The sequence below is a fragment of the Antennarius striatus genome, chromosome 14, assembly GCF_040054535.1.
Source record: "Antennarius striatus isolate MH-2024 chromosome 14, ASM4005453v1, whole genome shotgun sequence".
Classification (NCBI taxonomy): Eukaryota; Metazoa; Chordata; class Actinopteri; order Lophiiformes; family Antennariidae; genus Antennarius; species Antennarius striatus.
The window spans coordinates 9,697,132-9,708,897 of NC_090789.1; the positions used below are offsets into that span (position 1 = coordinate 9,697,132).

Consider the following 11,766-nt stretch of genomic DNA (forward strand, 5'->3'; position numbering starts at 1 on the left):
ATCAAAGCAAGGACACACACACACATACACATTCCCCCTTAGCCTACATGAAACACATTCACAACACACAGGAAACAGGGAATGCTCTCTAATTACTGGGCACATGTTGCACATTAAAACCCTGGAAGTTCAACTTCATATAAGCCAACTCCGTTGGCTTCATGGAAACACACTCTAAAATGCCCCTCAGAAGATAACTAGCTACAGATGGGTGATACTTGTGGAAAGGAAAACGCTGCTGCCACACACTCACACGGATAGTTCCAGGAGTGATGAAATGTAATCACTTGCCCTTCAATTGCAACAGCTGCTAAATCACATTGAGGAGACCTTCTGCATTAATAATGTACATTGTCTCTGACACATGGCAGACAGGGAGTGCTGATGAGAAAGGCAGAGTCAAAGAGGAAATACCCAGTGTGTGAGTGAAAGAAGGGGAAAAGAGAACCCGGGAGGTATAAACTCAAGTTACAGGAATTCCTCTGGCCATGTAGCAGCGTCAGTGGTGGGTTAGGTTTCCTTACAAACATTCTCTCCAAGCAAGATCCAGAGTGGGGGAGTGAAACTGGTGATCGCAAAGTTAACCTGGCAAAGGTTTAAGTATAGTCTACCACAGACCTGCAGGTACCCCCCCCCAAAATGTGAACATGTTTAAAAAACTACAATAAGAGCCTTTGACCTCACACTGAACATCCCACAGGTTTCCTTAATTTTTTTCCTTACTATAAAGAGATTATGCAACACGCCCTCAAAAAAACCCTATATCATGCCAGGGTGACTGTTCACATTGAAAAACCACTAATGTCACCATAATCCTTGCAAAATGGCAGCTGGCGACAGATATTTTGCTGTGTTCCCCATATTAGATTAATTTTTACTACCTTAAATCAATCTCCAATGGGGAACTTCATTTTAGCACTTTCTCCGCTGTCCTGAAAAACTGGAAGACCTTGTCGGTCCACTTTCTTCTCCTTCGAGTTTGCTGCTAACTGACAGTAATGGTTTTGTAAAATGTGCAAGTTGGAGGTCTAATACACAACAACCTCTCACCCTGTCTGTCATAAACTTGACATCAATTCAACACTGTTACACCCCAGATGCTATTTCACATGTGGGACAAAGATGATGCACCATTACGGATTTGCAGCTTTTATTCATAATAACAAAGCAAAAAAAAGGTGCAAAAGTCATGTATTGAATGGTATAAACTCCAACCTCTATTCATCCCTCTAAACACCATCCTTTGCAGGTTCTCACTACCCTGCACCACCTTCTAGCCTCCCTTAGTTTGCTTCAGTATTGACCCACCCTTGTATGAGAAAACTGTATTTGAGTATAGATGATTCTGCAGGATTATCATATCATGAGGTGTCCCTCCGATGAAGCTGCATTGAATGCACACCGACTGACACTGCTTGTGATGAATAACATTAGCAGGACTGCATATTCATCAATGTGTGCTTGATACTCATCAGCTGACTTCTCAAGGATCCTTATCTTCAAACTGAATCCCTTCATCTGACCATGTTGCCAATCATTTAAAAAAAAAAAATCATTAACTGATCTTCAACCAAAGTATTTGCATTAGCAATTCAACCCAAAGCAAATAAAGTTGATACACCATTTGAAAAACAAGCCATGAAGCGTGAAGAACACCAAGGAAGAGATTTCCATTTCACCACTCCAGTTTCCCCAAAATCACCCTTAAACACATCTTCAGTTTGTAGAAGATCACACCTCACAAAACTGAATCAAACTCCAAGGATAAGATCACTCCATCCTAACTGCCTGTTTTTCCTTTTCTTCAAGTGTTTCAGGACCAGTAACTATCGTCACCACTAAGGACATCGGTTTCTGTATATTTTGATTTTAACAGCAGGACTCCTTCTCAACAGTAACTTTCTGGTTAATTTTTAAGGAAAAATGCTAAATGAAGTGAAATAAAACAGATATTTTCTGCCTTTCGAGTCCCGAGAAACACAATGGACTGTATTTCCCGTGATCTACTGTTCATTTTGAGAACTGTCCAGAGGTCATTGGTCAGTGAAAGACTACTGATGGAAACCCTTGACAGTATACCCAGACTCAAGGAGCTGAATTCACTCTATAAATCCCTCACCCCCTACCAACCAACCAAATCAACCGGCAGCATACTGATGTTAATATTTGAGCATACAAATTGGCCTTGAATAGACACACATGCAATGTTGTCTCTAATTTTTCATGTGTCGAGCAAACACACAAGCTTCCTGAGCGTACAGAGGACCACTTTCAGCGACATCAGATAGGCACGCTGTGGCCACACACCAGTGCCACATTTGTTCAAAACATTGGATCAAAGCAACTTACATGGCTGATTAAAAGAATCAAACTACAGTAGCAAGTTTCATTAGTTTACTTTTAATTTAAGTGATTTGGCCCACTTGAAATAAAAAAGACAAAAATCTTGTTCCTCATGAGATGTGTAGTATGTTACATACTACACATTTCCTGCTTTGGCCATTGGAAGAGAGCTGCTTTGCCTTTGTTGAGGTCCAGTTGTGGCCTGGCTTAGGATCCTGTTCTGGAAGCTATGTCACATGCACACCTTTTAGACACAACATTTTGTTAACATTAAAACGTCCACATTTTACAAAATGGCGTGTGCTGTTGCTTGTGATACAGTCTAAATGCCACTGTGAGCAGTGTAAAATATCTAAATATCTATTTTCTGAGCATTTCTACTACCCAAAATTATCCAGTAGTAACAACATTTATGATTAATATCCATAAATAAAAAATCTTAACAAGTGTCATTAGACATGCACAAATCTGACTTAAATTTTACCTTATTTTCACGTGGTTGTATACACTTTGTCCAGGTTACTGGCTTTGCTTGCTTCTTGCTTTTAACTTTCTCAAAAAGAAAAAAAACCTCACCCAGTTTCATCGCTTGTTCTATTTGCAACAACATATGTTCTCCAACAGACATTCTATCTTAAAAGAACCACATTTCTTTTTTACTTTGGCTTGGTGAGTGGATGAGTAGTTGCCGTTTGTTTCCAGTCTTGAACGAGCTAACCTGCACAGCACGTATAGCAGGGCGCGCATGCAGGACCATCAACGCTCCGATTGGCTACGTAGTGTCAGTGAAACTAATCGTATCATTGGCTGGACACCTGCCACTCACTGAGTTTCAATGCAAAATGGTACAGAACACAATAATATTGGTCTGATTAATTAGATTACATTGGAAATAGTATTAGATATTACTGTATTTAATATTGTGACACCCCACAGACTTCTTAACAAGCAACAATCCAGAACTCAACTCCCGCACAGCACTCACCTTTTACACTCACACAACCCCACCCCCACCTCGCCCCCCAAGTCTCGCAAACTCATGCACAACCGACACAAAACTCAGGGCAGCAACACATAACAGTAACAACACACGGGATATCACAGTACGTTTATATCAAATGTTATTTTATGCGCAGCATAGAATTTCTTGGGCGCTGAGACTGTGCAACAGTGCTCAATTATGCAGGCACGCAGCTTAGAGGGAACACTGCACACATGTCCCACTTTTGCCACAAATCTGAGCGTCATACTTGAAAAGGTCAGTCATCTTGTTTTTGATACAGTACAGCATGGTGCTAGTACTGTTTCTAAAACTGGTTAGTGGCATTGCAGTTACATTTTGACCATCTGTACTTCTGCGGATGCAATGTTCAATGTCGAGTTACATGTCTGTTGTTGCTTTCCATGAAAGTAAACGGAGAAAGATTCAATAGTAGGAAGGGCTCCTATATAGTAAACACAAACCAACAAATGGCAGCTTGTGCACAGAGCAAATTTGTATTGTTTAAGCAACCTGAGGATGAACAAAGCATATGAGCTAGAGAAAGCTAAACTGGTCTTTAAACAGACATTACGGGAGGAACCAATTCAACGTGTGATGGATGTGGAGCTAGGTGACAGACAATGACTCTCATTGCGCAGACCTCATAGGTAAAGAAAGACTTGTCTTCTCTTGTGTCATTCCCTCCCCCAGGGCCAAAACATAGTGAGTGAGTGAGGCATTACTGGGAAATGAAGCCGTTACTGGGAAACAGGGACTTACTGGAAAACTAAATCCACCTATTTACTGGCACTGGGGGGGGGGGTCATAGAAAAAAAAATTGGTAATCTGAACTTTGGGAAAACCACTCAATTAAATTGGTCTTTTACAGATATTGACGAATTTTAATTTGATGTTAGCTAATTTTAGCAATGGTAAGAAACTATGATCTGGAATTTTTTAACAAACATCGTCCACGGCATAACTTCCATTAAGGCATCAAAATGATGTTTCAATATGCCTGTACTCTTTTGGCAGATTGGGAAAATTTGCATCATGGAGAAATATCACAGACCAGACAAAAGAAAATATCAATCCATTTAAGAGTCGTACAAAAATGACAAGTAGAGACAATCTACTAATGTTCTTCCCGATCCTATGACCAACCAGGGTTTTTGCAAAACACACACTGTCATATATTACATTGTAACACAACATGTAGTCCTTTTTAAATAAAACACATCAAAGTGCCAATAAACTGTCTGGTCAGTGAACAATCCAATTACTCCAAATACATCCAAATTATGACAAAGAAGTTTTCAGACCGCCTTAAACAGCCTTGATTTCATGTAGTTCCAAAATTCTGTTATTCACTACTTTGAACCATTCTGATTATGTGCCATGGCAAGAATTTATGGAGCCTTTACTCAACATTCGCTGATCAGAACTTCTTCTGTATTGTTGACAAGGAAATACTTCAGCGCCAAATACCACAAAACAATTTCGAAACACAAAGGAAAAATGTTTGTATATTCAACAAAACTGATTTTTACTTTGTCTCGACACAAGATTCTTGAATCACTATAAGGACCGTCCATGTCAGAGGAAGGTTAACTTTTCTGCTGTCACTGACAAAGATAAGCAAGATCAGGACCATCGACAGATCAATTGGGCAAGACTTCAAGAAAAAGCAATGATCCACCTGGAGTGGCATCAATTCTTCGAAAAACTGGCATAAGACTGATGAGCAAAAATCCTCCAATACATTATTTGTTTGAACCCAGACATCTGTCCAGGACACAATATTTGTGATGGCTGGGGATTTCAGTAGTACACAACATTTGCTTCCACTACTGATTAAAATGCTGCGAAACGTGGACTACAAAATACAAAAGAAGAAAATAAGGGTCCTATTGCACAGGCACGACTGAAGAAAAGACAGGAAATGTCAAAATGTGGAAGAAATAAAGTGTAGTAGCACACAGTAAAATGAAACCATAGTGCAATGTATCATACCAATCAGGGCTCGATATTGCGACCATTTTGGTCGCATATGCGCCCAAATTTTTATCAGTGCGACTATTAAATATATTTGGGAGCACCGGTGTGACTACAGAAAAAAGTCTGATGCGCCTTTTTTTTCCTCTTCTCTCTCACTCTTTCACTCTCTCCATAGAGCAGGGGTCACCAAATGGTGGACCATGGTCCAGACCGCATGATGGTTGTGTCCTGACCCGTGACCACTCCATGATAAATTCACAAGAGTAGATTTTCTTGGCGCATTTTTACTTGCAGTTCGCGGTTATCGACGGCGGGCGCTGCTCCTCCAGTTAATTCAGTAGTAGCTCCACTCAGTTCAGCCAATCAGATCGTTTGTCTACCCTGCGCTGTCAGCGTACCAGGAAGTGAAACAGCTCGCTACTGCTGTGAGTTTAACGCTACAGTGGAGCACAGAAGAAGGAAGACAGCATAGCTCCAAATGAAGGGAGGTTAACGGGGACAACCGCTGGTTAACAATGAGTGGACAAAATTTATGTTTATTCCTCCGTCTGGCAGTTCAAAACCATTTTACCTCATATGGTCTGAACACGTAGCATGAATTAAAAGTGGTAATATGAAGCGCAACTATGAAACAAAGCACAGATCTTTTGCGCAGAATTATCCCCTGAAGTCCGAGCTGAGGACAAAATGACCGAGAAAAATGCAAACGAATGTTCACTAAAGGCATGGTGGAGTTTGGGGCAACATAAAACATTTTTTAGTGATGTTTTAAAATACAAAACAATCCAATAATAACCAAAGTGGTTCAGTCTAGGTACCGTGCTGGCCGGACAGCGCACCACAATGCGCTATTTAAGCCACACCCAGGTAATGCCTTGGTTTGGCCCCTGACCCAGAGGCAGACCAACGCAGCATCCTCAGGTGAGCGTCTCTCATACAGGCACCGAGTGTGCACCTTCGAATGCACTACCTCGACAGTTTGTTTGATGCGGACATGTGAGTGTGGACCTGCCGGAGAATGTGCGTGAAACAGTCTGAGCAGGACCGCGCTCCTGCGGTCCTGCCAGGAAATGATGAGAGCACAGCTGCGGCTGCTCTCCTGGGGCGAGGGAGAGAGGCGCGCAGAACGGAGATGGATGGAGCAGTCTCTATCGCTCCGTCACTGCCTTGCTTTTGGGTAGGTGCTCCTAAAGTATTTGCCGGTGCTACTAACTTTTAAATTTAGGAGAACCAGTGCTACCAAGAAAAAAGGTCAATTTTGAGCCCTGCAATATATTGTAAGATGAAAAGTGTATACATTTTTATGTTTAATTTCATTATTTCAATAAATGTGTACACAAGTGTTTCCTTCACAACCGCTAATGGAATAACGTAGCACTTAAATGCCGTAAATTACTTTTATTTATAGATAGCATTGTTTCATTATTGTTTATTCATTTTTTGGTGTTACTGCTTTTTTTTGCACTGTGTAGTTACCCAGTTAATAGTGCAGAGACAGATGCTAATGTACTTTAATAAACATGTGAACAAACGTGTTTTTCAATAAAGAAAACAATCTTGTTTCAAGACCTATTTATTCTCCTTTGTATTTTTCTATTGTTGAGATTGTAAAATTTCTTATTCAATGACTTAATTAATCATTAGATGGATGGATTCACCATTTACTGACCTCTGATTTACAGGTACAGTGTACTACAGGTACACTAAGAATTATATAATTTCACGTAAGTCTGCAACTTCTTTTAAAAAAACAAAACATTTTTATAAATAAAGGACTGGTTTCCTGATTCATATGTCAGAGCAGTTTCTTTTTTTGCCATCAAAATAAACTAATCTAACTTTGGGCCCACAGTTTCAACTTACTGTATCTTTCCTATTAACAGAGAAAAGCTGTCTATTGAAAGTTCATGATAGCACTTTAAACATACATAGAAACGTGCACAGGGGCCTCTCTCTGGCCTGAATGGATGATGTGGTACAGATTAACCAGACGCTGCATGTGTCTTTACTCAGTGTGTACATGCACATAGGGTCTGGGTTTGTGTTTGAGCGTAAATCCAGCTCAGCACACGCGCCTATTTGTCTCCAGGGAACTAGGTGAAGAGCCACCCAGCTCCCTTTGAACCTAGGGCCATATGGCACCCACTATGGTTCTATAAGACACACACATAATGCCATTACACAATAGAAGCGTGTGTGCACTCACAATGGATTTATTTTCGTAACACAATTGTACCAGGACATCCAAAGCGTCACGTTCAATTCTTGGACGTTTAGTCCATGAATGAACCGATGAATCACCGGTGGGTCAGCTTTAACTTGGACTCTCAGGCTCTACTCACCTCATTGTCGTGGTGTTGGCAGAAGCTCATGCGATCCTGGAACAGAGACAGCAGGGCGAAGTTGTTCTGCAGGGACTGCGCGAGGGAAACCGACACCCCTGGCTGGACAGAATTGCTGTTGGCGTTGACCCGGCCCAGGTGCAGGTTCTCTCCCAGGCACTCGATGAAGTGGTCCTTGGTCAGCCGCACTCGCTGGTGTGCTCTCACACAGTTGTCACACAGATACTCCTGGCAGTCAAGGCAATGGGAGGTGGCTGGGTTCTCCTCGTCACAGGAGCTACACTGAGGCTCTCCCAAATGGTGGGGGTGAAGCAGGCCTCCATGAGGGTGATGGAAGGCGGACGAGCCTCCCCCCAAACCTCCACGGTGGTGGTGGTGGTGGCCATTCTTGTTCTGGATCTGTTCTTCTGAGCTAACCACCACATCCAGCAGGTTGCTGAAAAGGAAGTTGGAGGAAGGCAGGGAGTCCACCCCCGCCTCAGAGATGGACACCTTCTGGTCGCAGGTGGGGCAACGCAGCTTCAGCGGGTCCCCAGGACTGCGCTGGCCCTCAAGGCACTGCCTGCAGAAGGCATGAAGGCAGGGCAGGACGTGGAGCCTCCTCGTGGTCTGACTTGAGGAAGACGAAGTATGCGAAGAAGATGAAGAGGTAGAGGAGCTGGAGGAAATAGGAGCAGAGGAGCCGCACAGCTCCTTGCAGAGCGGGCAAGTTTGCAGGTCAGAGTCTGGAAACGAAGCCATCTGCAGCTTTACGGAAAAACAGGCAATGTTTTTACAACATGCGCAGCACTAAGGTTGAGGTATGCGTTTGGGGACACATCGGTCCGTTGAGTTGTGTAAAAAATACAATATTTGAGGTAGATTCATTAGGTGGTTACGTCGATTCAACAGTGAAAACGGTGCTCAGTCGACTTACAGATTCTTCTCTGTATTATATAACTCTGACCTTACGGAAATCAAGGAGGTAGTCAGTTCCAAATATTGTTTTGGAGATTTCAAAAAAAAATACTAAATTCAGTTGTGCGATGCGTTTTTTTGGGTTAACATCCACGTCATTCTCTCCGATTAGATGACGGTGCTCATAAAACCAGCCCGGAACTGGAGCGGCACTGGGTCGGCGCACAAATGCTGGGGGCTCCGTCTCTCCTCCCACAGCGACTCGGCCGCATGTCTCCGTAGCTCCGTGTTACCAAACACACACAACCAGCCCGGAATCCTCCCCAACGTGTTTTCTGCTCTCTAATTCGATGCTGTCCGTGTGGCGTCGCTCTCTAGTCCACCATCAGGGCCCGATCGGAGGGCGTCGGATGCAGCCGAATGTCGGTGAGAAGTCGCAGCGAGAGCCTCGAACGCGGATCGTAAATTATTCATCAACGCAGCGACCTTACAGTGTGGTCGTCAGGGCACAGAAACCCAACTCCAATGAAGCCAAAAACACCGGGACGTTTGTGGGTCAATTCACCGGTCCATCGAGCGGAGAGGCCGCTTCCATGTCTCCTTGGCCGTTCAGCGTCGGTCGGTCTCCCACTTCGGTTATGTACGTGGAGGAATGCGTGAGATCTCTCCCGGACCAGCTGGCCCTCCAGCCGGGGAAAGTCACTCCAACCGCCGTCAGAACCTCACCTTCGTTCCTGGCTTCGCTGCGCTAACTTCTGTTTACTCTCCGGTGAATTATTATGAACATTAACATGAGGAGTGTGACCTCAGAGACTCCTGTAGTTCAGGCTGCAGCTCCTCGAGCAGCTCTTATCCGACTGAGAAAAAAAATGGACTCGCTTCCTCCCCGGGTCGTCGAGAGGGGCGTGCGCCCGACGCGCGTTCACGATACAGAGGGAACGTGCGCGTGCGCGCGATGTTGACGCGTGAGTCAGTTGTAGCAACGATAACAAAAGATGTGAGAATAAATGTCCCTCTCAGATAAATAAATAAATACATTTAGATTAGGTTACGAAAAGTAAATGAAATGTGATTAAAACCCCGGAGGAGTTTATTTTATTACATGATGTTAGCAAACGCGGATATATTTAATTGTGAAATACCGTAGCCCTGTGAAATGTGTTGGATGTTTAATTAAACATATCAAAGATCTAGTGAACCCCAGACCCTCAGGTGTTTAGTGCAGGTGAGCTGTTGAAGTTCTTGAATAACTTAGGTATCTCAAATAGTTACCTGCGCCATTGTTTGTTTGTTTGTTTGTTTGACAGTCTGCAGCTGACTTCAGAAAATCTAAAACATTTTGAGACATATCCAAGTCGGAAGGCAAATTCTGAATCACCTTCTTACTTTTTTTTTGCAGTAACATTCATTAAGAAAAATAATAGGCCAATAAATAAAAAATTAAAAAAAAATCATGGAAAACTCGTCATGTCCTACAGCTCCAATCTAGCTCCTGATCTGGAGGGCTGAAATACAAAGAGGACAACAACATACTGCATACTGTACTGGCTCAAAGTACGGTAACAGAAGGAGGTAATGAGCCACTGCAGATTTCATGAGCTGTAATAATGAAGTCATTCATGTGAGATCATGAGCTGTAATAATGATATGAGATGTTAAATCACATACCCATGTAAAACCTTCTGCTAGGAAAAAAAACAAAATACCAATTATGTGCACTGTTTGTTCATGGCTCAGAGATTGAGGTGGTATTACTTGGTTTGGCATGATGCAAATCTTAGTAAGGGGATATCATCAAAGCAGTATGTGCTATGCCTTGGATGCAGTACAACTACTCATATGTTACAGTGTTATTCTTAATTTAAAGTTGTTGTTTTAAGAAAACAGTGTGAATAGAGAAATATGTAGCCAGAGCATCGTGAATAAAGTTGCCTTGTTTTATGCTGAACCAAATAACACACAATTTCAGTTCACACACGGAGAAAATAGGAATCAGATTTTCAGTTACAGAATATTGTCCAGCAAGTTCAAATGTAGTAGATTATTATAAAAATTTCAGGCCTTTAAAAATGCAATGAAAACATACAGCTTAATAATACAGTAATGCGTTATTTACAGCCGCTGTGGTGCACTGGTGTCATGCCCAGAGTATACCCTGCCTCACGCCCCCAGCCAGCTGGGATGGGCTCCAGCACCCCACAACCCACTATAGCGGTCGAAACTGGTATTTGATGATGTATGTATGTACTCTATTTATGTATTTATAAATTTTACTATTCTCAAGAAAAAAAGACATTTAAAACATGTTTAACCAATTATTAAATTGTGTTTGCATATTGTCATAGCCTGCTTTATTAATAGATCTTAGAGCAAAGCCCATTTGGAGTCTATAGACATAAAAGTGGTGCCATTCAGCTGTTGTAAATACGTGTAGCCTAATGGAAATATATAATTAATGTGATGGACGACTCAGATAACATGCAGTATAGTGGAGTAAACAGTGGTCTGTTAGACTCCTGGGATATAGAAGAGTATTGATCGGTTGTGGTTCTGTTTCTCTTTCCAACTTCCTTCTGAGACAGTGAAAAATAAAAGAAAACTGGGAGAAGTGATCTGTAAAACCCTGGAAGTTAGCCCTGAACAGAAGTCAGATGGCATCATTCTGTTTTTTGTGATCACACCTTATTTGTATGACAACCAAACGTGTCCTTCATTGACATGTTTATTGATATTAATATTGATATTAATATTGATATTAATAGGACTGTTTGAAATATAGCATGCAGTTTGTAATTTCATAACCATACAGTCGTTCACAACTAAGGTGCACCTTTATATTTCTCACACAAACACGTATTACATAATTTCCACATCTGCAACTAATGATAGTGTACTAATCACTTATATTAATTTAGATAACATATTTAATGATCATGTCATCAGTTTAACTATGGTTAAAATATCTTTGACTGAATGTCAGTTTCTGACCAACAAGTTTTAATGTGGATAGACAGATTTCACTCACTCTGAGGGGAAGCCATCTTTCTGAGATTTCTGTTAGCATTTGGGTTCTCCATGAGAAGACGTGAGGAAACTGCTGAATGTGCAAAGCAGTTAATTTTCTTTAAAAAAAAATCAACGTCAAGAGATCTTCATTTGCTTCATTATTTCAGTCTTTGCAGTGATTACGGCGCTGAAAGTGAT

At 41.9% G+C, this 11,766-nt stretch overlaps 1 protein-coding gene across 1 annotated transcript in view; it reads right to left on the reverse strand.

The window, feature by feature from the left end:
• Window positions 1-10,780, reverse strand: part of trim71 (tripartite motif containing 71, E3 ubiquitin protein ligase) — a 32,773-nt gene extending 21,993 nt beyond the window's left edge. The window contains exon 1 of the mRNA XM_068333561.1: window positions 7,666-10,780. Within this exon, the coding sequence (XP_068189662.1) occupies window positions 7,666-8,406 (741 nt within the window). The 5' untranslated portion in view covers window positions 8,407-10,780. The remainder of the gene's footprint in view (window positions 1-7,665) is intronic.
• Between the last annotated feature and the right edge of the window lie 986 nt (window positions 10,781-11,766).